This window comes from Trichomycterus rosablanca, chromosome 3, assembly GCF_030014385.1.
Source record: "Trichomycterus rosablanca isolate fTriRos1 chromosome 3, fTriRos1.hap1, whole genome shotgun sequence".
In the NCBI taxonomy this organism is placed as follows: domain Eukaryota; kingdom Metazoa; phylum Chordata; class Actinopteri; order Siluriformes; family Trichomycteridae; genus Trichomycterus; species Trichomycterus rosablanca.
Window position 1 is genome coordinate 15,934,703 of NC_085990.1, and position 27,723 is coordinate 15,962,425.

Here is a 27,723-nt window from a genome sequence, read left to right on the forward strand (position 1 = left end):
ATGGGATCTGTAGCACGAGTGAAGATAAACTACCAGTTTTACAGCGTCTATGCGCTGCAGAGGTTCCTGTTCATCCTGCGGGAATAATTCCACACTGCGCATTGTACTCTCATGTGAGGAAAAAGCGCCGGTAATGTACAGCTGCGTAAAGATATAACGAATGGGATAAATTGCGCAAATACGATTAGGCTATGTAAAAAGACTTATTTTTATTTGGATAAATCCCCTAAACAAAAAACAATTAAGAAAGTTTCCTTGGAGCCTATTAGATCTTAATTCTAACTCCAGACAAAGAAAAGGCGCAGTGTAGTAAGTAAACAGGAGGCACCTGGAAGTTGGCTGAAAGTTTGCGCATTGTGTGTATGGATATTGGCATTGTGTGTAATCATGGCGAAGTGGTTTAATAATTTCCCAACTCTAAAAACGGGTTCAGACCGAACCCGATCAGCTTCAGAATCAGGAGCGCAGACTCGGCCCAGATCTAGTTTAAGCAGCGGATCCGGACCCAAATCCAGCCTGCGCAAGAATTCAGAGAGCAGCGGAGGTGCTGGAGGTGCTGGTGGTGCTGGAGGGGTCGGATCTCTGCTCTCCGGCAGGAACCGCAAAAACTCAGCAGTCGAACTTGGCCGAAACCACCCGAGTCCGGGTTCGGGTTCAGGCTCGGGCTCGGTCAAGGATGGGAAGATATGGGAGATCCTGATTCCAGGTAAGAGCAAGAAGAACAGCAAGATGGAGGGGTTTGAAGATCACCGTACGTTGAGAACAAGTACCATAGCAGATGCGTACATGAGCAGGATGATCAAAGTGGATAAACAGGAGAAATGGTCCAAATACAGCAGCGCTGGAGCTGAAAACACAGGGAGTGACCCGGACCGACCCAAAACACCCGCAAAAACTGAGACGGTGAGTAAACAAAGCTGATCAGGATTATACAACCAGCTATAGATGTTATTAGGACACCCCTAATTGTTATATTGATGTTTTGCTTTATTGTTTGCTTAGAATTGGTCAGGATATAACAGACCAGGGCCTTCCTCAAACTGTTGCCTCAAACTGGTTAAACTGATACCTGCTATTGGTGTGGCTATGATAATACAACTCAATAATTAGAAAGAGCATCCACATACATCTGGTCATTTAATGTATGTGTATGTACATATTTTCTTAAGGCTACTTTATTAGGTACACCTTGTATATCTTGAACATTTTGTATTCATGTTATAAGCTACACCTTCCACATAGATTACATTTGTTAGTATGAATTATTGACTGTAGCCCATAATCCGCTAAATATTTTCTTATTTTTATTTAAAGTTACATAGATGATATCCCTCTCTTAAATTTTTTATTAGTATAATATTTGATTGGAGCACTATTATTTGTCCAGCATTAACATCACTGCACCTTCAGCACTCATTGTAATACAATAAACACTACCAGGTTAGTGTCACAGCAATGCCAAGAATGGTAAACCACCCAAATAATATCTGGTCAACAGGGGACCTGTAGAGTCCCTTTCCACTGATTAATGGGGTAAAAGGTTGTGACAGAGCCACTGAGGCTAGACTAGGAAATTTTACACCCATAAAATGCATGCAAGTAGGTGTAGCTCATAAAAAGTCAAAAGAATGTACAAAAATGCACTTACTGAATGGTTGGTACAAGTATATATTATGTTTATTTACAATTTAGGGGAAATGTACGTCATGACAGTCTCTGGATTTCAGTGGCTTTTGCACCAGTATCACCAGTATAATTTTCTGTTACTGAATCATTATAACACATTTTCTTTTTGTCCAGTAAACCTTCACAAATTCAAGTTCTTTCACAAGTTTTTGTGTTTTCAAAAATATACTGGGTCATGTATATACAGCAACTTTTGAAGTATTAATTAAATGGCCTAAAATACTTTTAATGGCATTCAACTTTGTGATTATAATTGATAATAGCTCTTTACAAATCTGTGCCTGTAAAAACAGGTCGAGCTTGACTGCACCAGTTTTCAAACAAATAACCAAACCTCAAGCAAGCTTTATACCATCATGGGCTTAGAAGCTTCTTCGCAATAAAAAAGATTAGTAATGGGATCAGATGAAACAAAGATTCAGTTGTTTTGGGAACAGAACAGGTGAAGCATTCAAAACCAACAACAATGTACCACGGTGGTGGTAGTATTTAGCTTTTTCGTCTTCCCTGAATGGTGCAGATAGCTGAAGCCCTGCGATTGAATGGCACAGTCTAGGGTATTTCTGCCTTACGCCCAGTGTTTTCGAGTAAAACTATTCCTGCCGCAATACTGACCAGAATAGAGCATTTAATGAAAATGAAATTAAATATCGAATTAAACATCTGGTTAGAGCCTTAAAACTATCAACTGCTTGGAAATGTTTTGTTGTTTAACACAGTTATATTTGCTGGAGTTTTAGCTATGTGGTAATTAATGGTTGTTCTTAATAAATTCTAATGTATGACAGTACTATAATGTAGTAAAATATTCATTTATTCATTTAAAATAAATGCTTTTTCCCGATCAAGGTGGTGGTGGGTTTGGGGAATACCTGCAAACAGGGCACATTCATTTTGCATGCCTTTAAAAGGTGTGAGAAAACTGCCAGTTTTCTTTTGTAGAAGCAAAGGTCGGATAAGGGGCTGCCCCAACAGCACTCCTAATGTCCAGTCAAGCTGCCAGCATGAGTGGCTGAGGAATACCACAGTAAAGTGTGTTTCTTTGTGTGTTATAGTTTTAGGTAGTAATCCAGTACTGTCTGGTAAAAAGAGGACCCCAATGGCTTCACACATGTCACACGGGGCTTACAGAATCGATCGATTAAATATAGACTATTGGGCGGCACGGTGGCTCAGTGGGTAGCACTGTCACCTCACAGCAAGGAGGTCCTGGGTTCGATCCCCAGGTGGGGCGGTCCGGATCCTTGCTGTGTGAAGTTTGCATGTTCTCCCCGTGTCTGTGTGGGTTTCCTCTGGGAGCTCCGGTTTCCTTCCACAGTCTAAAGACAAGCAGTGAGGTTAATTGGAGATACAAAATTGTCCATGACTGTGTGTGACACTAAACTTGAACTGATGAATCTTGTGTAATGAGTAACTACCATTTCTGTCATGAATGTAACCAAAGTGTAAAACATGATGTTAAAATCCTAATAAATAAATATAGACTATTTAATTAAATGAAACCTTGAATATCAAGGATACACTACTACTACTGATTTAAAGAAAGAACACAACCAACCCATCTCATACACCCTCTTCTCAAAGCACTAACCACATTCCAAACTGCAGACTTTGATTCCAATATGACTAAACTAACAAGTACTAACTGTACATACTATGTAGTACGATAGTATAACAATTGAGCCACTGATAAATGACAGGTGACTGTGCAGCCAGTATTATAAAGCAGCTATAATTCAGAGCAGCCCTGAGAAAATTGGAAGAAAATTCAAGAAGCCCTTTGCAACAGCATCTTATTTTCTGGTCAAGGCTCTGGCAAGAATGGTGGAGAGACTCTTGAGTATAGCATGTTCCTCCATGGGTTTTTCTATACTATGCAGGAGACCGATGCTGGACAGTGAAACAAAAGACATGATGGATTTACGTGGGATGGCGGAGGGCTTGTGCTGGTCTGTTGCTCTCCTCAATCAGCATGGATTTTATGCATATGTGTAAGAAATGGGCAACAAAATAGAGACAAGGGCAATACATTTTAACACCATTGTAGGTGACAAAACAATGGTTGATGTTTATGCTCTTCCCAAAACTCTCTGTTGTGGGAACTAGAAAAAACCCCCAAACAATTTTGTTGCTGATTCTGAGATTAGAATCTCTGTTCTAGCTTTCTTTGTTTAAGCAATGTACCTCTTCCTCTACCCTGGATCCCTCCCTCTCTCTCTCTCTCGCTCTTATCTCCTGTTTGGTGTGTGGTTGTGGATCGGCTCAAGTAGTGCAGCAGCAGAGCAAACACAATGAGCAGCAACCTTCCCCTGCCACTCTTCCTGTCTCCATTCGTCAGTCATCCTGAACACACACACACATACACATACACGTACACTCACACACTATAGACCCTGTCAACTCTCTTTCTTTCCAGCTCATTTCAAACACACATACTCCCAGGTGTGCACACACACCTACACACCAACACAAATACAACAAGAATACAATGCACCCACAATACAATGTGTCTTTTCTTCCTGTCCCCAGTGAGGACAGTGTTTGAAGAATTATGTCACTCGATACACCGTCTGTAACCTCTCCCATCCATCCACTCACCCTCCGGCTATACTTTGAACATCACACTACAGAAATGAGACTCTCATGAAGTGCAGATGAAAAGGCCATGGGCGTTGGCAGGGTGTATCTTTGGAAAGGGGGTGGGGTGCGGAACTGGAGATGAGACACAATATCCCCAGTGGGAATGAGCTTTTAGCAAGTGCATATTAGTTCATTCAGTCATTTCATTTTACTACGAGGGTTCATCAAAAAGTTTCACTTTTAATATATAATTTTATATACAGTATAAGGGGCAGCACGGTGGCTCAGTGGATAACACTGTCGCCTCACAGCAAGAAGGTCCTGGGTTCGATGCCCAGGTGAGCGTGCCGAGTCCTTTCTGTGTGAAGTCTGCATGTTCTCCCTGTGTCTGCTTGGGTTTCCTCAGGGAAGACATGCAAGTAAGGTGAATTGGAGATACACAAGTGTCCATGACTGTGTTTGACATTAAACTTGTGAACTGATGGATCTTGTGTAATAAATGACCACGTTTTTTATTATGAATGTAATCAAAGAGAGTAAAACATGATGTTAAAATCCTAATAAATGGCCGCTCAGGTGGCGCAGCGGTAAAAACACACTCTGGAACCAGAGCTGGGATCTCGAATACATCGTATCGAATCTCAGCTCTGCCTACCGGTTGAGGCTGAGCGGCCACATGAACAACGATTGGCCTGTTGTTCAGATGGGCGGGACTAAGCCGGATGGGGTCTCTCTCTCTCTCTCATGACTGGTGCAATTACAACCTCTGCTGGCTGATTGGTGGCGCCTGCACAGAGATGAGAAAAGAGTGCTCTTAGGGTGTGTCTCTCCGTACACAACACTAAGCTGCACTGCACTCGTCAAAGTGTAGGTGATAAGATGCATACGGCATGCTGCCCATGTGTCGGAGGGGGCAATCGAACAATTGGACGCCCTAAAAAATAAAAAGGGAGAAAAAAGGAAAGAAAATGCATAAAGAAAATATATTAAAAAAAAATCCTAATAAATAAATAAATAACTATATATTAAGAATTTAAAAACAAATTACATCACTTTTCTACATAGTTACCTTTTGCATTTTTTCAGCGTTGTACCAATAAGCGTCGTACCCAGCGTCGCACCAATCAGCAAAAATTTTTTTGGTTGCTTTAACATCATCATCGCATGAAAATCTTCTTCCCCTTAAAGCTTTGAGCAGTCCTAAAAGGTGAAAATCAGATGGCGCTAAATCTGAACCATAAACTGTCTCTCAGTCTCTCAGACATGACCAATTACTATTTCTCCCACCCTCACTGTTTCCAACCAAAATATAAAAGTGCAGAAACTTTTTGAAGATCCCTCGTACTTGCTTCTTACTTCTCAGGGTCGGGGTGGGTCCGTCATCACCTGGAAACTCTTGGTGCAGGACAGTATAGTAGTCCAACACAGGGCACTGCATACTCACATTTACACCCTCACAACTAAAAGCAATTTAGTGCAGCCATTTGAACCTCTGTACATGAGGAAACATGCGAAACTCCTAAAACCTCTCCACAACTTGTGCTGTGGCCTCAGTCAGACATTAGGATTCACTGTTGCAGCCCATCTGGCCTTCTCTTCCTCAGACATGCAATCAGGTTCTTCATTTTTTTCTGTTAAGCTGAAAATAAGGGACAATACTGTGTTAAATTAGTACAATCCTGTCTTACTGACAGCATGTAAAAACATTCAGACATCTGCCACTGAGTTTTACAAGTGCAGTTTCCTTCTCTTTTTATGCAATAGCGGTACCCAGAGTTTAAACAGTCCAAGCAGTTTTTTAAAACCTGCTTAATAGCGGGCCAACTTTAATTATACTTCTAAAATACCTAGCAAGGGCGCCCAGGTGGCGCTAGCACACCAGCGCCGAGATTCTGAACTCCTCGGTACGAAACTCGGCGTTGCCGATAGGTCTGTCTGTCTGTCTGTCTGTCTGTCTGTCTGTCTGTCTGTCTGTCTGTCTGTCTGTCTTCTCTCTCTCTCTCTCTCTCCCCCCCCTCCTAATAAAATACCTAGCAAGCCGTTTCATGGACCTTAAATGGTTGGCTGTAGTTTGGACATCCCTGACATCCTCTTTGCCTGTGTCACTGTAAAGCTTGCTTGACTGTGGACAGTGTTACCAATGTTCCAGCAGCTTCTAATACTCATTGTGAGTTTGAGTAACTTCTATAAGCCTTTCTTTGTTGTTTTCTTTTTTTGAACAGTAATTACGTAGCAGCCTTTAAGCCCATGGCAATGTGAAGCTTGCTTGACTGTGGGCAGTGTTACCCATGTTCCAGCAGCTTCTAAAAATTTGTGTCAATTTGAGTAACTTTTATTAGCATTGATGTTTTCCCTTTTTGAACAGTACTTACGTAGCAGCCACAAACCAATGGCAATGTAAAGCTTGCTTGACTGTGGACAGTTTTACCCATGTTCCATCAGCTTCTAATACCCATTGTGGGTTTGAGTAACGTCTTTTAGCATTGTTTTCTCTTTTTGAACAATATTTACATAGCAGCCTTTAAGTCCGCGGCAATGTAAAGCTTGTTTGACTGTGGACAGTGTCACCCAAGTTCCAGCAGCTTCTAATACTCAGTGTGGGTTTGAGTAACGTCTATAAGCCTTCCTTTGTTGTTTTCTTTTTTGAACAGTATTTATGTAGTAGCCTTAAGCCAATGGCAATGTAAAGCTTGCTTGACTGTGGACAGTCACCACCAGCTTCTAAAAATCAATGTCGATTTGCGTAACTTATATCAGCATTCCTTGGCAGCTAATTATTCTAGAGGACTATGCAGACCTGTTTGATTACGTAGTGACCTGTAAGCCAATGGCAATATAAAGCTTGTTTGACTGTGGACAGTGCTTTAAACAGTTCAATAATAGTGGGCCAAATTTAATTTTACTTCTAAAATACCTAGCAAGCCATTTCAAAAATTAGCAGCCTCTGGGTCTGTGTTACTGTAAAGCTTGCTTGACTGTGGACAGTGTCACCCAAGTTCCAGCAGCTTCTAATACCCATTGCGGGTTTGAGTAACGTCTTTTAGCATTGATGTTTTCTCTTTTTGAACAGTATTTACATAGCAGCCTTTAAGCCAGCGGCAATGTAAAGCTTGCTGGACTGTGGACAGTTTTACCCAGGTTCCAGCAGCTTCTAATACCCAGTGTGGGTTTGAGTAACTTCTATTAGCCTCCTTTGTTGTTTTTATTTTTTAAACAGTATTTACTTATCAGCCTTAAGCCAATGGTAATGTAAAGCTTGCTTGACCGTGGACAGTGCTAATCGTGTTCCACCAGCTTCTAAAAATCAGTGTCGATTTGAGTAACGTCTTTTAGCATTGTTTTCTCTTTTTGAACAATATTTACATAGCAGCCTCTAAGCCAGCGGCAATGTAAAGCTTGTTTGACTGTGGACAGTGTCACCCAAGTTCCAGCAGCTTCTAATACCCAGTGTGGGTTTGAGTAACTTATATCAGCATTCCTTAGCAGCTAATTATTCTAGAGGACAATGGAGACCTGTTTGATTACATAATGACCTGTAAGCCAATAACAATATAAAGCTTGTCTGACTGTGGACAGTGCTACCTTTGTTTCAAGAGCTGTGCAGGTTTGAGTAACTTATATCAGCATTTCTTGGCAGCTAATTATTCTAGATGACTACGCAGACCTATACCTGGCAATATAACGCTTGTTTGACTGTGGACAGTGCTTCTAATCAGTGTATGTTTGAGTAACTTATATCAGTATTCCTCTCTTGTTTTCCTTTTCTGTTCAGCTGATTATTCTGGAGGACTATGCAGACCCGTTTGATGCCGAAAAGACAAAGGAGCAGAGAGAAGCTGAACGAGAAGGAGAGAATGATGGATACATGGAGCCTTATGATGCCCAACTGATTATTACAGGTCTTTCTTTTTCATCATGTCCGCCATCCTTCTCCTTCCTTCATCCTATCTTTCTCTTCATGTTGACCAGAGGCTGATATTTTCAGCGATTGAAAAATCACAGCACCCTCTTAGAGCGTCTCTTTCTTTCACTCCTTTTGGGTGGTTGCTACAGTGATGGTGTTGTGCAGGGACAATGGGTGCAGTTTCCTCTTTCTGCTTCCCGTTTCCTGTCCGTGTTTCCTATGCCCCATTCTCTGGACAGGAAGTTGACCCCTGCTGTCCCCCCAGTGTGCTTGGCCGTGTGAGAAAATCCCCCCCTCCTCCCCCAGCAGCGACTTCCCAGAATTCAGGAAGCGTGTCTGTTAAGCCGGCCAATCGCGAGCCGGGGCCGTCCTTCCCCTGATGTGGCCATTGTTTTTTCACACAATAGGGCAGACACAAAGTGACAGAACAGTAATACAGATGGCGCAGCTAGAATGATGGAGCGCTAGGATTAGTAAATAATCAACATTTAACCCCTCACAGTCTCAGCGTGGTTTTAACGATTTTTAATATACATTTACATGTCCAGATGGTCAGATTTTTTAATCAGGCAGTACCTAAAGTATTAGTGATTTCATAATTTTGTGGACATTTAAAAAAAATACATACACAAAATAAGTCTTTGGATCACCATATTAATATTCACATGATTCCCTTTGATCAACATTGTTTTAAAGTGGTATTTTATTTTTATTAACATAATTAATCATAAACTATACACTGATCAACCACCTCCTTGTTTCTACACTCACTGTCCATTTTATCAGCTCCACTTACCATATAGAAGCACTTTGTAGTTCTACAATTACTGACTGTAGTCAATCAATTTCTCTACATACTTTTTTAACCTCCTTTTACTCTGTTCTTCAATGGTCAGACCCCACATTACCACCACAGAGCAGGTATTATTTAGGTGGTGGATGATTCTCAGCACTGCAGTGACAATGACATGGTGGTGGTGTGTTAGTGTGAGTAGATCAGACACAGCAGCGCTGCTGGAGTTTTTAAACACCGTGTCCACTCACTGCCCACTCTATGAGACACTCCTACTTAGTTGGTCCACCTTGTAGATGTAAAGTCAGAGACGATCTCTCATCTATTACTGTTGTTTGAGTCTTCTAGACCTTCATCAGTGGTCACAGGATGCTGCCCACTGGATGCTGTTGGCTGGATATTTTTGGTTGGTGGACTATTCTCAGTCCAGCAGTGACAGTGAGGTGTTTAAAAACTCCATTAACATTGCTGCGTCTGATCCACTCATACCAGCACAACACACACTAACACACCACCACCATGTCAGTGTCACTGCAGTGCTGAGAATGATTCACCACCTAAATAATACCGGCTCTGTGGTGGTCCTGGGAGAGTCCTGACCATTGAAGAAGAGGGTAAAAGCATGCTAACAAAGCATGCACAGAAACAGATGGACTACAGTCAGTAATTGTAGAACTACAAAGTGCTTCTATATGGTAAGTGGAGCTGATAAAATGGACAGTATGTGTAGAAACAAGGAGGTGATTTTAATGTTATGGCTGATCGGTGTATATACTCAGTGTATACTCTTTTAACAGATGCATGTATTTCCACAGACACACTCCAAAATCTTGTAGAAAACCTTCCCAGAAGAATGGAAGCTGTTATAGCTGCAAAGGGGACCAACTCAATATTAATGCCTGTGAATTTAGAATGGAATGTCATAAAAGCTCCTGTAGGTGTAATGTATAGGTGTCCCAATACTGTTGTCCATATAGTGTATTTAATTTCCCTGTTCATTTAATAACCACTGACGCTTGCACAACACCCACATTCTTCAAGAATGGCAGAAAGCTATGACATTTCTTTACAACAGTCAATTACAGACAGCTTTAACACATACTGCTGACCATGCTAATATCTCCGCCGCTGTTCTCTGATCTGTCTGCTATGTACATCAAGACACAGTTTGTAACAGTATGTAACAGGTCAGTGTATTTTTGTGCAGAGATTCGTCGTCGAGGGTCTAAAGACCTGCTAAAAGTGTGTGTGGTGTTGAACGGAGGAGATGGAGAAGGTTCCGGTTCCCCACAGATCTATGATGTGCCATATGAGGAGGTTCTGGAGGGTATCCCACTGACCCGGCCTGAATCTGATCCCAGACCCCCTGCAGAGTATGAACTCCCCTGGGAGTGGAAGAAGGAGCAGATTGTCCGAGCACTGTCAGGTAAGTTGGTCCCATTGATTAGTGGGGGCATGATTTTTACACAAATCTTAATACTTATCATCGAAGTTTTGAAGGCTTTAGGACTCCAAGGAACAACAGTGAGAGCTATTTTCTCCTAATAAAGGAAAATTGATGCCAGTGATTGCTACACCCAGTATTGGCCTGCTGACTAACATGTTTAATTAATAGAAAACACTCAACCCAAACCTTTTGGGATAGTGTTATTTGGACTGACTAATCAAAATTGCAAAACTAACTGCAAAAACTTTTTGGACAAGGGTCTCGATACATCAGTCAGAATAAGAATAACACATGCTGGAACCAGAGCTGGGATCTCGAATACATTGTATCAAGTCTCAGCTCTGCCTGCCGGCTGGGCTGAGCAGCCACATGAACAATGATTGGCCTGTTGTTCAGATAAGGGCGGGATATCAAAGGATAGGGACTCTCTCATAACTAATGCAATTACGACCTCTGCTGGCTGATTGATGGCGCCTGCACAGAGACGGGAAAAGAGTGCTGTCAGGGTGTGTCTCTTCGTACACAGTGCTGATCCGGATTGCACTCGTCAAATTGTAGGTGACAAAATGCATATGGCTGATGCCCATGTGTCGGAGGGAGAAAAGGGAGAAAAAGGGGGAGAAAACGCATAAACAAAATATAAATAAAAAAATAAGGCATCTCAGTAGGCAGCATTTTAAGGCATCTAGGAATGTAGACAACCTTCTTCTCGGGAGCATGCATAGGGTGATATAAATTGCTGACTATGTACAGAGCTCACTAGGTTTTCAGACAGACCCCTAGTGTCTAGTTGACATGTGGAAGGATACACAGGGCAGGCATGAGTCTACCTTTGCACTGATGCTACCTGTAGCATGTAGCAGCAGGCGGCATGACGTGACAGGGCTAGCCTGTGGCCTTTTCGGCTAGTAAGTGTGTAGTGTAAAGGCAGAAGTCACCACATGAAAATTGGGTATATCCAAACTGAATATATGTCCAAATAAATAGATATTGTGCCCTTAAATTTAAGTGTAAGTGGAAGGATGCTTCACTAACCTAAAAAAGCAACAAAAATAGACCTTGACCAGGGGTGTCAACAGATTTAGCTATAAATTAATAGAAAATGAGTGACTAACTATTAGAAAATATTACAAAATAATCAAACTCATGGCTTGTACGCATTATATCTTTCAGCTCAGTTTGAGGGAGTAGATCGATTGTGTAAAGACGATGGGACTCCACCCAGTGTGAAGCAGCAAACCCTGCGCTCTGTGAAGAGCTGGACGCCCAAATCCCTGCGCCTATCCCCCCCATCCTCCCCAAAGACAAGCCCTGATTCGGAGAGCCCTAAAGTGGACCCCACCGTGCCCCTTGAGCTACAGAGGTTTGTTTGTGTTACTTGCTACATACACATGTACAGGCACAGGAAAATAGGGTCGGAGATTGGGCGGTTATGACCATCCTAATTATTTCAGGGGGGTCATTGGTTAGTTAATATATAAAGTTGCCCCCCTCATTTGTCATAGTATAATTAACACTTTGGATATCATGTTCATTCATTCATTTCTTTTAGATTCTTATTTTCATATTTTTCTTCTCTCTCTCTGTAATTGGCATTTACGAGTTGGCTTTTCACAGACTAGTATCACAGTACAGTTTACTTTGTACAGACAGTCAGCAATGGACAGCGGTGCCTCCGCAGTTAAAATAGAGAACCAAGGGTAGTAAGTATCTCCTCATCTTCTCACGTTAACAGAATCATGCCCTTCTGTCTTGCCATATATGGAGGCGCAGATAATTAAAGTGTCATTTCCTTTAACTTACAGTCAACTGTGTCTTGTTGCGAGTTAATTCACTCCAGGTGGAATTGTTTCCATTTATCATGATTTCTTCCTCACAGATTTGCCAGCTCCTCTGTTGGCACCCTGCTTTCTTTTGAAATGATGCAGGGATTAATCTGGTTGGGTTTTCCTGGTTGGGTTTTTTGTAGCAGGCCCTATGTTTGGACCCAAGCTGAGCATTTGCTGGTGGGGTGGGGTGCCACTCCTTCACACACGTGTCATGGGTTTCTTTTTTATACTCTTTTTTTGTGAATGTCACAGGTGCTTCCATCAGCTTACCATTATGTGACAACTAGTTGTCATTTCTGCATCACTTTTCTATCCATGTTCTCCATTGTGAACTGCAGATGTTTTTGTGTCTTCCTTTTGTAACTTTGGCTGTTTTCATTATTTAGGGCACCTCTGTTATTTTTTTAAGCATCATATACATTACATTTTCAGCATTTAGCAGACGCTTTTATCCAAAGCGACTTACAGTACTATGACAGTATATTTTCTAAGCAATTGAAGATTAAGGGCCTTGCTCAAGGGCCCAACAGTGGTAGCCTGGCAGTGGTGGGGCCTGAACCAGCGACCTTTCGATTTCTGGTCCAGTACCACTAGGCTACAACTGCCCTATCATGCAAATCGGGTTCATTTTTAATTGTTGCAGGTGGGGGGCTACACCTGGCTCCCCAGTGATGTGACCAGACCCAACCTCTTACATTAAATAGTGTTATATAATCTTTCTTTCTTTCTTTCTTTCTTTCTTTCTTTCTTTCTTTCTTTCTTTCTTTCTTTCTTTCTTTCTTTCTTTCTTTCTTTCTTTCTTTCTTTCTTTCTATCTTTCTTTCTTTCTTTCTTTCTTTCTTTCTCTAGCTGGTATCATGGCAGCGTTAGTCGTCAGGAGGCTGAGGCTCAGCTGCAGAACTGTAAAGAGGCAAGCTTCCTGGTCCGAGACAGCGAATCAGCTACCAGCAAATACTCCATTGCCCTCAAGTAAGGAGCTATATATGGTACATGAGTGTCTTAGTATGTACTAATGAATTCATTTGTGTATTAAGACTAAATGACATCTGTAGCCAAAGTACCAAATGGCACAATGAACAAACATTCCAGGAAGCATTCCAAGAATCACTATCAGAAAAGCAAGGCAGGAGTTTACACTGATAACACTGGAGATTAACCTACCGTATAAACCAGTTAGGCTTAGCGCAGAGTGTTTGTGTGAATTAGGGAAGCACTTAGGGATTGAGGAAAGAGGATAACATTTTAACCAAAGGCAGCCTGTAGCTGAGAGTCATCACTGCATGGCAGGATGTTACAAACACCCCAGACTAATAGCCTGTGAAACTAAACCACCCAGGCTTCAAGGTCTTTCTTTGGTTTTAACGACTGGTTGTTTCGTGTGCAAACAGTAGTCCTAAATGAGTAATGCTTATCACTGAGACAGAAGAAATACAGACTCCACAGACCTTCAGATTCCAAGTGTGGTGTCCCTATTTGGAGTATAGCAGTAACTTTCCAAGTAGCTTGCTCCAGGAAAGAAGGTGGCTGTAGTCCAGGGCGTGATTCCTGCACAGAGACAATTACTGGTTTGAGCTAACGCACATTTATAATAATAATAATAATAATTGCTAACCAATTAACAATAATTCTAATGATTCTAAATAGACCTTTGAAACAGAGACTGTAAATCTAATTGGGGCTTCCTGGGTTCCTTTGGTCAAGTTGGGACTCGGTCAATGTCGGCAGATGTCTTCTTCAGACCAAATGTAGTCAGGCCTGAGTTTCACCCAAGTGCTTTTTCTCCTTCTACTAATGGAAGTTTTACAGTTCATTAAAACCACCTCCTTGTTTCTACACTCACTGTCCATTTTATCAGCTCCACTTACCATATAGAAGCACTTTGTAGTTCTACAATTACTGACTGTAGTCCATCTGTTTCTCTGCATGTTTTCATGCTGTTCTTCACTGGTCAGGACTCTCCCAGTTCCACTACAGAGCAGGTATTATTTAGGTGGTGGATCATTCTCAGCACTGCAGTGACACTGACATGGTGGTGGTGTGTTAGTGTGTGTTGTGCTGGTAGCAATGCTGATGGAGTTTTTAAACACCTCACTGTCACTGCTGTACAGAGAATAGTCCACCAACCGAAAACATCCAGCCAACAGCGCCCCATGCGAAGCACCCTGTGACCACTGATGAAGGTCTAGAAGATGAGCGATCATCTCTGACTTTACATCTACAAGTTGGACCAACTAGGTAGGAGTGTCTAATAGTGTGGACAGTGAGTGGACATGGTGTTTAAAAACTCCAGCAGCGCTGCTGTGTCTGATCCACTCATACCAGCACAACAAACACTAACACACCACCACCATGTCAGTGTCACTGCAGTGCTGAGAATGATCCAACACCTAAATAAAACCTGCTCTGTGGGGGTCCTGACCTTTGACGAACAGGGTGAAAGCAGGCTAAAAAAAGTATGTAGAGAAATAGATGGACTACAGTCAGTAATTGTAGAACTACAAAGTGCTTCTATATGGTAAGTGGAGCTGATAAAATAGTAAGTGTAGAAACAAGGAGGTGGTTTTAATGTTATGGCTGATCAGTGTACATATCTATCAGCTTCAAGCAAGAATAAAAGCTCCTGCATCTGTTCTATAATTGTCCATGTGATTAGCTATGAAGATTAGTAGAGAATGTGCTTTGCCCTTACACAGCATTCTTCTTCCTCCTGACTTTGGTAAGAGGCCACTGTTCCACTTGCACCCACAATCAACCTATATAGGAATCAAGATTATGAATGATTTTTGAACACCTCGTCTCATTGTTTCTTTCTCTTTTATCAGGACAAGTCAGGGTTGTGTGCACATTATCGTAGCACAGACCAAAGAATGCGGTTACACCCTGGACCAGAGCAGCTGTGTATTTCCTAGTATCCCTGAGGTTGTGCACCACTACTGTACCCAACGCTTGCCCTTCACTGGAGCTGAGCACATGACCCTGCAACACCCTGTACCCCGCACACACTGATCAACCCCAAATACTCACTACACACGTGTCTTGCCAGCCACATACACTGAAACCCTTTAACACTGCACCTACTGTACCTTCAATGCTTGACACATACACACTCTACCAGCATTGTGGACACTCCAGTCTTTGGATTCTCCAGATCACAGCCCTTTTAAGAGTTAACCAGACTTTTAGACGCTTCACCACCACACTAAGGAATAAAATGTTGTTCCATCCATTAGTGCAGTCCCAAAGATACTTTGATACCTTTAGACATTTTATGTAGAATTTTCCCTTAGTTCGTCTGCTGTCTGTGTATGTTTGTGTAAACAAGCGGTTGTTTAAGTGGGGTTTTAAGTATTCTCCAATTTAAACCACTGGCATTAGTCATGTACTAACTTCTAATGACCCAAAAGGTAAAATTTACTCCACAAGAGTTTTAGGAATAGTGTAGATTCTATAGCTTTGTTTTTTTTCACACCCTGTCCTTCACACCCTGCTTTTCCTCTTTCTGGTGCCTTCTGGAACCTGTATGGTCCTAATCAGAGCCCTGCTGAATGTGCCAATGATCCAATGATGCCTCTGACAGGGAAATGCTCATCAGCTCCCCACCGACAGCTCTGATCACGCTATGCAATGAGCATGATCTGATGCCAACAAGTACAATCTGCCAGTTGGCTAATTGTCTGTAAAACTGCCTACACTGATGCCTGTATATGTGCAACGGCTATTTCTTGGTTGGTTTAATGCATCTTTAAGGTTTTATAGCTCCAGTTAATGTAAAACTTTACTTAAAAAACCCTTAAACAGGCAATTTTAGATCTTTAAAAACAAAATATGTATAAAAATGGATTTAAAACTCAGAGATTATTGTAGAAACACGTTTGCATCCTGATTCTCATTTAAAATACAAAAATGAATTATCATTGGAAATCAACCATGTTTTTTTTAACCACCTAAGTGCATATACGTTTCTGTGGACCTCATTCTTAAAGCATATAAATACTTGTTAACAAATGACATAAATGAGCTAACAGGAATTGACACCATATCTATCTAGTCTATTCCTGCCTTGCGCCCGGTGTTTCCACGTGACGATGGACCCACCGCCACCCAATGATGGACCCACTAAATGGGTTAAATGAATGAATAAATCAATGAAAAGGTTTGGAAAATGGTATTTAGTAGGTTTTGGAGAAGTTATGGAAATGTTGATGGGATTGGTACCAAATCAGTTATGTGTTTTCTATTTGATTCACTGTGATAATAAATGCCATGGAGTAAAAAAGTGAGACAAACAGCAAACTAAAGAAAAACTATACATGCAATGAGAACCCCGACTGGAGCTTAACCAGTACTGTCACTAGGCTGAATCGTGTGGAAGCCCATTCCCGCCACCTAGAGGAGGCAAAAAGGCAGAAGAATGTAAAAATTTATTTTTTTTAATGCATTAAAACAGTCTTTGTCACAGAAATAATCTTCAAATTTTGTCTTTATCTCAAAATAAGTTAATATGTTGAGATAGACAGTCAGAATTTTTACTCAAATTGTTCGATACTTAAATCCTGCCTTTTGGTTTTAATTTATCTTACAATTCTGACAGAAAAATCAACATTTTTAAACAGAAAAGGTTTTGACACAGGTTCCTTTTTCTCCTCTGGTTGGTTGGAACATTCATAGAAATGCCTCATTTGCTCGATTCTGTATCATTTTCAACTAAAGTTTTAACTAAAACTCAGGAATCGGTTCATTCTGAAGTAATGATGAATATTCTGTAAAACACACGCAGGATTCACAGGTTGAATCTTTTCACACATAAACAGCCGGCACACATGAACCAAACGAAGCCTAAATACAGGGTGTGTTCAAAAACCTAGTGAGCTCCCTTGCTATCTTACTGCCTACATAGGCAGCTGCCTAAGTAGAGAGCATTCTAATAAGTCATTGACTTATAAGGAAGGTTATTCGAACGCTCTATGACAGCGATTCCATCAGTTTTCGCTAACTATGCTAACACAGTTAGCCTCATGCTATTCAAACCAATGGGATGGGGTGGCACAGCGCGCTAGAATGTCAACTAACATCTTCCTGCGTGTACCGAAAACGGTTAAATTTGCTGACAAGCCCGAATTTGCAAATGACGCTAATACACGTTTATACAAATTTTTTATTTTTCTGTGAGAAAAGTTGTGCCGCACTGAATGCTGGGATTGCCTCCACCACCAAGGCAGCATCGGATGCTTACTCAGTCTTGAGTTAAAATAGGGTTGAAATTTTAAGATACCTTGCTAGTGAGCACATTAAGGCATCTAGGATTTCGAACAGCGTGAGTAGGTTGACGTAAAATGCTGTCTATGTAGAGAGCGCACTAGGTTTTCGAACACACCCACAGACTTATTGCTTGGCTACCAAGCACATATTTGCTAACTTTGTTTACTCCCATTTTATATTGATAGTTTAGGAACAACAATCTTTTTACACTCATATAAAACTCGTTTTTGCTCTCGTTTGCTTAGCAGACACTCCATATAATGCTGTTTGTGTGGTTATACTACAAACAAAACAAGGGTAGGTTTATTTACATACAAAACCAACGGACGGACGCTTTACAGACACAACTAACCAAGGTAGGGAAAGCCATATAAGGTATCAACTTTTTGCTACTGCAACAGCGACTCCCACTGACTGGTTGAGGCTATAGCATAAGAATCAGATAATACATAGAATATATGGCCAAGTAATTTGGACACATGACCATGAACTTGATGGACACCCCATTTCAAAAACAAGTGGAACCAGCTACACTTCTGAGAAGGCTTGTATCTCTGTGTAAATTTGTGCCCATTTAGTCATTTGTAAGACTGGGCATAAATGTTGGTCAAGAAACCCTCAAGTGATGTTCTAGTTCATTCCAAAATTGTTCAGTGGGGCTAAATTCAGGGCTCTGTGCAGGTTAATGGAGTTTCTTTGAACCAAGCTATTCTTTACGTCTGTATAGACATTGCTCTATGCACAATGGCACAGTAATGCTTCCCTAAACTGTTGCTGCAAAGCAAGAAGCATATAATTTCCTTTATATAACTGATTTATTACACCTGTTACACCTGTTATCAATTAATGTGACAAACACTGGCTGTCCATATACAGCATTGTACAACAGCATTGGATTGACGCATGTCCAAGGGGTGGATAAGACTAAGGTTGACAATGCAATAGGGGAGAATTGGACATAATTGAAAATTGAGTCTAAGTTGGGGGGCAACAAAGAAAGAGGGCCCTTTAATTTAAAACAATCCTACAAGTGCTGCTATGGGTACTACATCTTTGTCGAGCCCTGAATAAGCTTCATTACTTCAGAACTGACTGCATTATTATTAATCAGTTGTCGTCAGTTGGTTTAACAGTGACTCAAATGTCTGCAGTGATTATTTTTTTATGTTCCTGATAAAGCTTTGTTAAAGGTCAGAATCATACTGGAGGTCATTAAATGGATTTTATTGCAAGTGTTGTCATGCTTGGGTAAGTAGTAGAGTACCGGTGCCTGGTACTGATGAGGACTCTGAGTAAAATGATTTTATACAGGAAGAAAACATTTTATACAATATTTTCTGTTTGTTTGTAACCAGTACTTTAAAATTTGAATAACATGAAAAAACGTTCATGAAATGTAATGATTGAATTAAGATATGTGCCTTTGTAAAGCCTGAAATGACCATGTAAAGCCTGAAATAAAGCAATCATGATTTTAAATGTGCTCTGAATTGTATTCTGACTGCATACAGAACAATACAATTATATATACAATGTCATTACACTAACTGGCCTCTTAATTAGGAACACCGGTACAACTCCATATTCATTATTCTTCAGTCAGTCATGTCGCCACAGCTCAGCAAATAAAATCATGCAGCCATAAGTATTTTTACATCAAAAATCAATGAATGAAAGAAAATGTGATCTGACAGATTAAAAACAAACATCCACTGAGAATGACTCTACAGACTGAGATGTCTGGGAGATAAAAGAGTTTGGCGGACAATGGACAGGTTCGAGCTGACAGGTCTATGGGATCTTAAGTAATCACTTCTTGCAAAAAAGGCACTCGGGTGGTACAGCGGTCTAAAGTGCTTCCCCGTGTCTGTGTGGGTTTCCTCTGGGAGCTCCGGTTTCCTCACACAGTCCAAAGACATGCAGTCAGGTTAACTGGAAATACAAAATTGTTTGTGACTGTGTTTGACATTAAAGACTTGAACTAAAGAAACTTGTGTAACCAGTAACTACCTGTCCTGTCATGAATGTAACCAGTGTGTAAGTGGCAGCTACAACAGCAGAAGACTATACACCGATCAGCCATAACATTAAAACCACCTCCTTATTTTTACACTCACTGTCCATTTTATCAGCTTCACTTACCATATAGAAGCATTTTGTAGTTCTACAATTACTGACTGTAGTACATCTATTTCTCTACATACTTTTTAAGCCTGCTTTCACCCTGTTCTTCAATGGTCAGGACTCTCCCAGGACCACTACAGAGCAGGTATTATTTGGGTGTTGGATCATTCTCAGCACTGCAGTGACAGTGTTGTGCTGGTATGAGTGGATCAGACACAGCAGCGCTGCTGGAGTTTTTAAATACCGTGTACACTCACTGTCCACACAGTGTATTAGACACTCCTACCTAGTTGGTCCACCTTGTAGATGTAAAGTCAGAGACGATCGCTCATCTATTGCTGCTGTTTGAGTTGGTCATCTTCTAGACCTTTATCAGTGGTCACAGGACGCTGCCCACAGGGCGCTGTTGGCTGGATATTTTTGGTTGGTGGACTACACTCAGTCCAGCAGTGACAGTGAGGTGTTTAAAAACTCCATCAGCACTGCTGTGTCTTATTCACTCATACCAGCACAACACACACTAACACGCCACCACCATGTCAGTGTCACTGCAGTGCTGAGAATGATCCACCACCCAAATAATACCTGTTCTCTAGTTTTCCTGTGGGGGTCCTGACCATTGAAGGACAGCATGAAAGGGGGCTAACAAAGCATACAGAGAAACAGATGGGCTACAGTCAGTAAATGTAGAACTACAAAGTGCTTCTATATGGTAAGTGGAGCTAATAAAATGGACAGTGAGTGCAGAAACAAGGAGGTGGTTTTAATGTTATGGCTGAACGGTGTAAGGTTCCACTCTTGAAAATGAGAACACAGTGGGCACAATTTCACTGAAATTAGACAAATAAAGGTTGGAAAATCTGGTCTGATGAATCTTAATTTTTGCTGTGACATGAAAAGGGAAAGATCTGGAACCACTGACCCAACCTGCTTTGTCTAATAAGTTTAAGCATCTATTATGGATGCAATTTACCCTGATATTATGGCTACCTCCAGCATGAAAATGCATTATATTGCTAATACCATAAACTTGACAGTGAGTTCAATGTCATTTAAAGGTCTTTCCAGGTACCTGATCTGAATCCAATAGTGCATCTATCAGATATGGAAGCATAAGAAATCTGCAGCCTACAAATACAGCTGACAAAGCTGCAATGCTTGCGTCAGTTCTCAGCTCTGCCATCCGGCTGGGCTGGGCTGGGCGCCTACATGAACAAAGATTGGCTGTTGTTCATACAGGGTGGGAGCCAGATAGGGACTCCTCATTACTAAGGCAAGTACGACCTCTGCTGGCTGATTGATGGCGCCTGCACAGAGTTGAGGAATAAAGCATTGATCAGGGCGTGGCTCTCCATGCACAAAGCTGATCCGCATATGAACTCATGCAGGTGAAAAGATGCAGTCGGCTACTGCACACGTCGGAGGGGGCGTGTATCAGTCTTGCTCTCCTCAATCAGGGTGGGGATCGGCATCAGTAGAGAGGAAGCATAATGGGTAATGTATATATATATTAGGGCTGTCGAAGTTAACGCGATAATAACGCATTAACGCGACCTCAATTTAACGCGATTAAAAAAATTAGTGCCATTAACGCAGATTCTAGTTCATGTTGACACTTGACTGGTAGAACAAACGTTTTAATGTCGGACTTGCCACCGTTTTTCATTTGCGGTTTGTTAACATAATGTAACCGATCGTGGTAGTGATGCACTTGCATAATAAAGAAATAAATACACGCTATATTCACAAGTTGTCGGGAGCAGAACACTTTATTACACTTAATTAACTTCTTCTTCTGTACCGAATACCGGAAAGCTGAGTCGAGCACGTTAGTTCATGAACTATGGAAGCCCCAAAGGGTCAAAACACACTCACTTCGTGTAGAAACGTCCATCAAACCATCGTCACGATACAACCACAGACAAGTCTGATACAATAACTACGCCTTATCCCACCTAAAGCACCGCTGATCTACAATGTTTGCTGATGGAGAAATTCTAACCGACAATCTGACATTTACTGCCTAATATGTGAGTGAATAAACTCCCTTACAGTTTTCTCTTGTCCCAGCAGTTTTTAACATAAGTACATTTAGCATAAAATGTGTTCACCATTTTAATTGTAACATTTCACTTAAAAATCCTTGTTTTCTATAACAGTTACACAGATTTTTTTTAATGCGATTAATCGCGATTAACTATATGAAATTCTGAGATTAATCGCGATTAAAAATTTTAATCGTTTGACAGCCCTAATATATATATATATATATATATATATATATATATATATACTGTATATATATATATATATATATATATATATACAGTATATACAATTGAAACACACACACACAATTGAAATGCTTGTATGAAGGGTTGTAAATCAGACTGCAAAGGTTTGACTATTGTGTGCATCCCCATAATGCACTAAAGCTGTCAACCTCGCTGTGAAATCCATTAAACTGCAACAGGCATGCTGTGCAAACCCCCCACACACACATATACACACACAGTGTGTTCAGAGATATGCAGAATGCATCACATGAAAGTCATGGTGAAAGCCAGTCTTAGAATAGACAAAGGCCTGTACTCATGTATCTGTGTGTGTGTTGGCAATTTATTCAGTATTCTATAAAGCATGAGCTTGCACATGTTGTAAGTTTTCATCCTATATAAAGGATTAGCATGCAGTAAAGTAAGGTAAAAAAGTGACGTAAGGATGCTGCTACAGCAAACATGGAACCAAACAACCAAAATGTGAATTACAAAACTACTTTGTTCAGCCATTGAATAAACCTCTTGTGCTTTGAGAAGCCTTCCCAGAAGAGTGGGGGCCAGCTCTATATTAATGCCCATTAAATCCTTGTACATTTACATTTACATAATCTGCATTTAGCAGACGCTCTTATCCAGAGCGACTTACAGAAGTGCTTCCATAGTAAACATTTCATTTCTCAAGTTTTAGTAAACAACAGTCGAAGAACACAAATCTGCTGAAACCTGTTAGAACCAAAGTGGGGTTTTTTTGGAAATGGAAAAAATTTTTAGTAAATAAGTACAAGTCAGCTTAAGTGCTTAGTAAAGAGGTGGGTTTTTAATCATTTTTTAAAGACAGCAAGAGACTCAGATGTTCGGACAGACAGAGGAAGTTCATTCCACCACTTGGGTTATAGAACTGAGAAGAGCCTTGATGCTTGTCTTCCTTTAGTCCTGGGTGGAGGATCAAGTCGAGCGAGACTAGAGGCTCGGAGGTTGTGTGGTACAGAGCGGGGTTTGATTAGACCGCGAAGGTAGCTTGGGGCTGGTCCATTTTTGGCTTTGTAGGCGAGCATCAGTGTTTTAAACTGAATGCGTGCAGCTACAGGAAGCCAGAGAAGAGAACACAGCAGTGGGGTGATGTGGCAGTGTTTGGGCTGGTTAAAAACCAGACGAGCAGCTGCATTTTGAATGAGCTGCAAGGGTTTAATAGTGGACATGGGAGCTCCTGCCAGGAGGGAGTTGCAGTAGTCCAACCGTGAGATTACAAGTGATTGGACCAGAATCTGGGTAGCTTCCCTGGAGAGAAATTGTGCCCGCTAGATGGCGCCCAGCCAACCGGTGGCAACGCTGAGTTTTTATCCCGCTGCGCCACCTGAGCGCCCAACATTGCCTGCTATTTTTACCAACACACTCTTGATCAGTGTCTACATACATTTGGCCACATAGTGTAACCAAACATGAGGTTCCCAAACTTTCAGACACATTCCAAAATCTTGTGGGAAGCCTTTCTAGAGAAGCACAGGCCATTATAAATGCAAGGTAGGAGAAGGGCAATACCCATGGTTTTGGAGGAGGATGTCCACCAAGCTCATCATCAAATATCCACATATATTTTCCCAATCAGCTGAATGTATTAAAGCAGCGTTTCCCAATCTTTTTTGCACCATGGACTGGTTTCATATAAGATATAATTTCACAAACTGGCAGGGAAGGGAGGATTTAATAATATTGCTCAAAAACGGTATAAAATGAGCTTTTTTCACTGCAATGAGATGCTTCTCCCACCTAGGAGTGACAATAAGACAATAATACCCGAAATAGAACCAGTAAAAACTGCTTTTCTGTCAATCTCTAATTATTCATTCTTTCTGTGCGGCAATAAATGACCTACAGACCAGTACCGTGTATTAAAGCATATTTGAACAGAAAATAAAGTCGGGTGCCCAGGTGGTGCAGCGGGATATTCCACTTGCACACCAGCACCGAGTTTCTGAACTCCTCAGTTCGAAACTCGGTGTTGCCTCCGGTCGGCTGGGCACCATCTAGTGGGCATAATTGGCAGTGCCTGCAGCAGACACTAATTGGCCAACGTATCTGCAGGGTGGGGGCCAGACTATATGTGGGTGGGTGGGTCTTCATATGCTGTGTAAGGACCCTGATTGGCGGAAGAGACGTCTGTGCAGAATGCAGGGGCAAGAAGAGGAGGGCTGTGCACGTGTCGGAAGAGGCATGTACAGCGACATGCTCTCCTCGGATGCAATCAGGCATCTCTGGTAGCAGCGGAAGACAAAATTAAGAGTGATAAAATCAAAACTAAGCCCTTGGTTTAAAATAAATGTGTTTCCTGTGCTTTCTTAGTAGAAACATGTTGAAATACTCGTCTAGGGTAACTGCAGATATATTATAACATGTGACGGTTGTAGATTATGTTGGAAAAGAGTGGATTGCTATGGTGAGGCAATGAATCAAATGTCTATATAGGCAGTGTATTAAACAGATGAATGGATTAAGGGTCTTGTAATGGTGGCTTGTAAATCATAAGACATGAGGCATGCTGAGACTCACAGCTAGGCAAACACACAAACATGATCCACAGCCATGTTTGTCTTTTTAGTCTGGTTAATGATTCACTTAAGAGATTTCAGTACAAAGTACAAAGCTTTGTTTTAGAAGCAATAGAGTAATGCAGCGGACGAGACATTTAATAAATTGCACAGCAGCTAGGTGTCCTTTTCAGAATGACAATATGATCACAGCCCAAAAAATTAGACAACAGTTTCTGAAGAAACAACAATAGAAATGGACCTTAGGTGCAATTAAAGCAACTGCTTTAAAATATATGGGTTACCAGATTTCAGTCCATATATAGTTCAGTTTTGCAATAAGTCCCAAAATAAGAATTTGTTGCCAAAATAATTCAAATCCCCCCAAAATTTCACAAGGGTGGCACGATGGCTCAGTGAGTAGCACTTGTCAGCTTACAGCAAGAAGGTCCTAGGTTTGATTTCCAGGTAAAGTGGTGCAGGTCCTGCATTTTCTCCCCATTTTCTCCCGATTTAGCGCACTCAATTTTGTCTTCCGCTGCTGAGAGATACCAGATTGCATCCGAGGAGAGCACGTCGCTGTACACGTCTCTTTCGACACGTGCACAGCCCTCCTCTTCTCTTCCACCAATCAGGGTCCTTACACAGCTTATGAAGACCCACCCACCCACACACACATAGTCTGGCCCCCACCCTGCAGATATGGTGGCCAATTGCAGGCACTACCAATTATGCCCGCTAGATGGCGTCCAGCCGACCAGTGGCAACACGAGTTTTGAACCGGCGAGTTCAGAAACTCGGTGCTGGTGTGCAAGTGGAATATCCCGTTGCGCCACCTGGGCGCTGGTGCAGGTCCTTTCTGTGTGGAATTTGCATGTTCTTCCCATGTCTGCGTGGGTTTCCTCCCACAGTCCAAAGACATGCATTTAGATTAGTTGGAGAAACGAAATTGTCCTAGATATGAGTGTGTGAATGTGTGCATGTGTTTGCCCTGTGGTGGACTGGTGACCTGTCCAGAATGTATCCTACCTCTCGCCTAGTGAATTGGACCCACTACGACCCTACATAGGATATAGTTGTGGTAAAACAGACAATGAATGAAAAATCTCAGTATACAGTGGTACCTCAAAACTCACCGTCATTGAGTCATGTTAAGCTTTTAGACTCTCTCTGAAAAGCTGATTATTACAATTTCTCAGCACCCTGAGCTATAACACAAGTTTAAAAGTGAAACAGGAGAAAAATCCAGCTGAACACAGATAAATGTGGAGCTTTCAGAGTGGATTTGACGGTTATTCCACACAAATGCAGATTCATCTAATATGCACGCTTTTATGATGTTTTACTGCACCGTTTAAACCAAGCGTTGAACAAAATGGCTGTTCATAATAAAAGCTGAACATGTTGAGTTTAAGAGTACAAATTTCATGACAAAGGGTGTCGAGTTTCAAAGATATTGAGTTTAGGGGACATTGAGATATAAGGTACCACTGTATTTATGTCACAAGTGTATCTTTGACTGTATTGTAATAAAAAAAGATTTGAACACACACACACACACACACACACAGACACATTTTATAGCTTTAAAAGCCTCCACTTATTGGGAAAGGCTTACCACAAGTTTTTAGAGTGGCTGTAAAAATTTGTGCCTATTTGGTCAAAAGAGCTTTTGTGAGGTAAGGAACTGACGTTGGACAAGAAGGTCTGGCTCACAATTTTGATGTTGGGACCTTACGTGTCCTAGAAATAGCTTCAAGTAACATACGCTTTATAAAATTAGTACAAAGCACCGTAGGCTTTTCAGGTGTTATGCTTGTGGCTTGATATTGCTCAGAGAAGTCAGTAGCTGTAGTAAATCAAAATCAATAAAGAGAAATTAGTACGCCATGTCACTAACATCATAGAACTTTCTACACCAATCTACAGTATAAATTTTGCCTTATTTATTCCCAGACAATTGTCTCAGAAGCACAGGTGGACGATGGATGGAACACCCTGCATGGTTTTTGGAATTGCTAGTTTCCGGCCTTCACATCAATTCAATAGGGTCCAAGTTTAGGCCACCCAAAACCTTCATTCTGTTTTACAGCTATTCAGATGTAAACCTGCTTTTGCGTTTTGGATCTTTGTCCTAATGCATAATCCTGTATCATCTCAGCTTCAGCTCATATACAAATAACTTTAATTCTTTGTAAAAATTCGTTAATGCCGCTCAGGTGGCGCAGCGGTAAAACACGCTAGCACACCAGAGCTGACATTTCAAACTCGTCTGTTCGAAACTCAGCTCTGTCATCCGGCTGGGCTGGGCGGCTACATGAACAACGATTGGCTTGTTGTTCATACAGGGTGGGAGCCGGAACAGGGACCTCATAACTGCTGCAATTATGACCTCTGCTGGCTGATCGATGCCGCCTGCACAGAGTCGAGGAATAAAGCGTTGATCAGGGTGTGGCTCTCTGTACACAAAGCTAATCCACATATGAACTCGCCTCATGCAGGTGAAAAGATGCAGTCGGCTACTGCACACGTGTTGGAGGGGGCGAGTGTCAGTCTCGCTCTCCTCAATCAGGAGTACAGTACTCAATCAGCACCAGTAGAGAGGAAGCATCATGCAATCGGGTAATTGGATACGACTAGATTGAAGAAGGAAAATTGGGAAAAATGCAAAAAGAAAAATATATTATGTTATTAAAGTGTGGTATCACTCTCTAAAAATGTCTTTCAGGTTCAGATGGAACAAATCACCCCTGCACCACCACCTTTCACCACTATGTTTGACTCTTTCTTTAATATTCTTACTGTAAAAAGCTGTTTCCCAATCACCAGACATAACAAGAAAAAATATTAGAAGTGCTAGACGAAACATTTTAAGCATATTGACTTACGTATTGAGTTGTTCAGTCAGGTCCGAAACTCTAAACACCCAGTGGTCAAAGATCACAAGTGAGTCAGTGTGTCAGTGCAAGTGTAGACGAGACATGACTGGCAAAAAGTACTGAGCTATGGGGAAGAATAGAATTGGATGGGGATTTATAGCCCAGAGCCCTAATCACTGAGCTACCATCAGTGTGTATGAGCCATCAGTGCATTATTTATTTATTTATTGCATTTTATCCCTCTTCTCCCAACTTAGTTTGCAATTCCCTGACTGCATTTTCTCCACCGCTTGAGCCAACCCTATCTTAATTGACTTGCCCTTTCCGACACACACAGTCAACCAAATTTTTTACCTACCAGGAGTCATATCATGTATTAAGAGACACAATGTGCCACCACCCTTGTAAAGGTGCCTCA

General features: G+C 41.4%; 1 protein-coding gene and 1 long non-coding RNA gene across 3 annotated transcripts; one reads left to right on the forward strand and one right to left on the reverse strand.

The window, feature by feature from the left end:
- Positions 1-16,754, forward strand: she (Src homology 2 domain containing E). Its single transcript, XM_062992782.1, has 6 exons — positions 1-903; positions 8,039-8,165; positions 10,171-10,389; positions 11,584-11,773; positions 13,089-13,208; positions 15,062-16,754. Exons 1-6 carry the CDS (start codon positions 388-390, stop codon positions 15,243-15,245), a joined length of 1,356 nt encoding a protein of 451 aa, XP_062848852.1. The 5' UTR covers positions 1-387; the 3' UTR covers positions 15,246-16,754.
- On the reverse strand, positions 1,683-27,383 carry LOC134310983 (uncharacterized). 2 transcript variants are annotated; one of them, XR_010011360.1, is made up of 4 exons: positions 27,315-27,383; positions 13,685-13,784; positions 5,336-5,905; positions 1,683-3,005 (listed from the first exon to the last, which is right to left on the reverse strand). It is a non-coding gene; the product is annotated as an uncharacterized LOC134310983 (long non-coding RNA). The 2 variants fall into 2 exon arrangements; XR_010011361.1 differs by lacking the exon at positions 1,683-3,005 and adding an exon at positions 4,476-5,200.
- Positions 27,384-27,723: the final 340 nt, after the last annotated feature.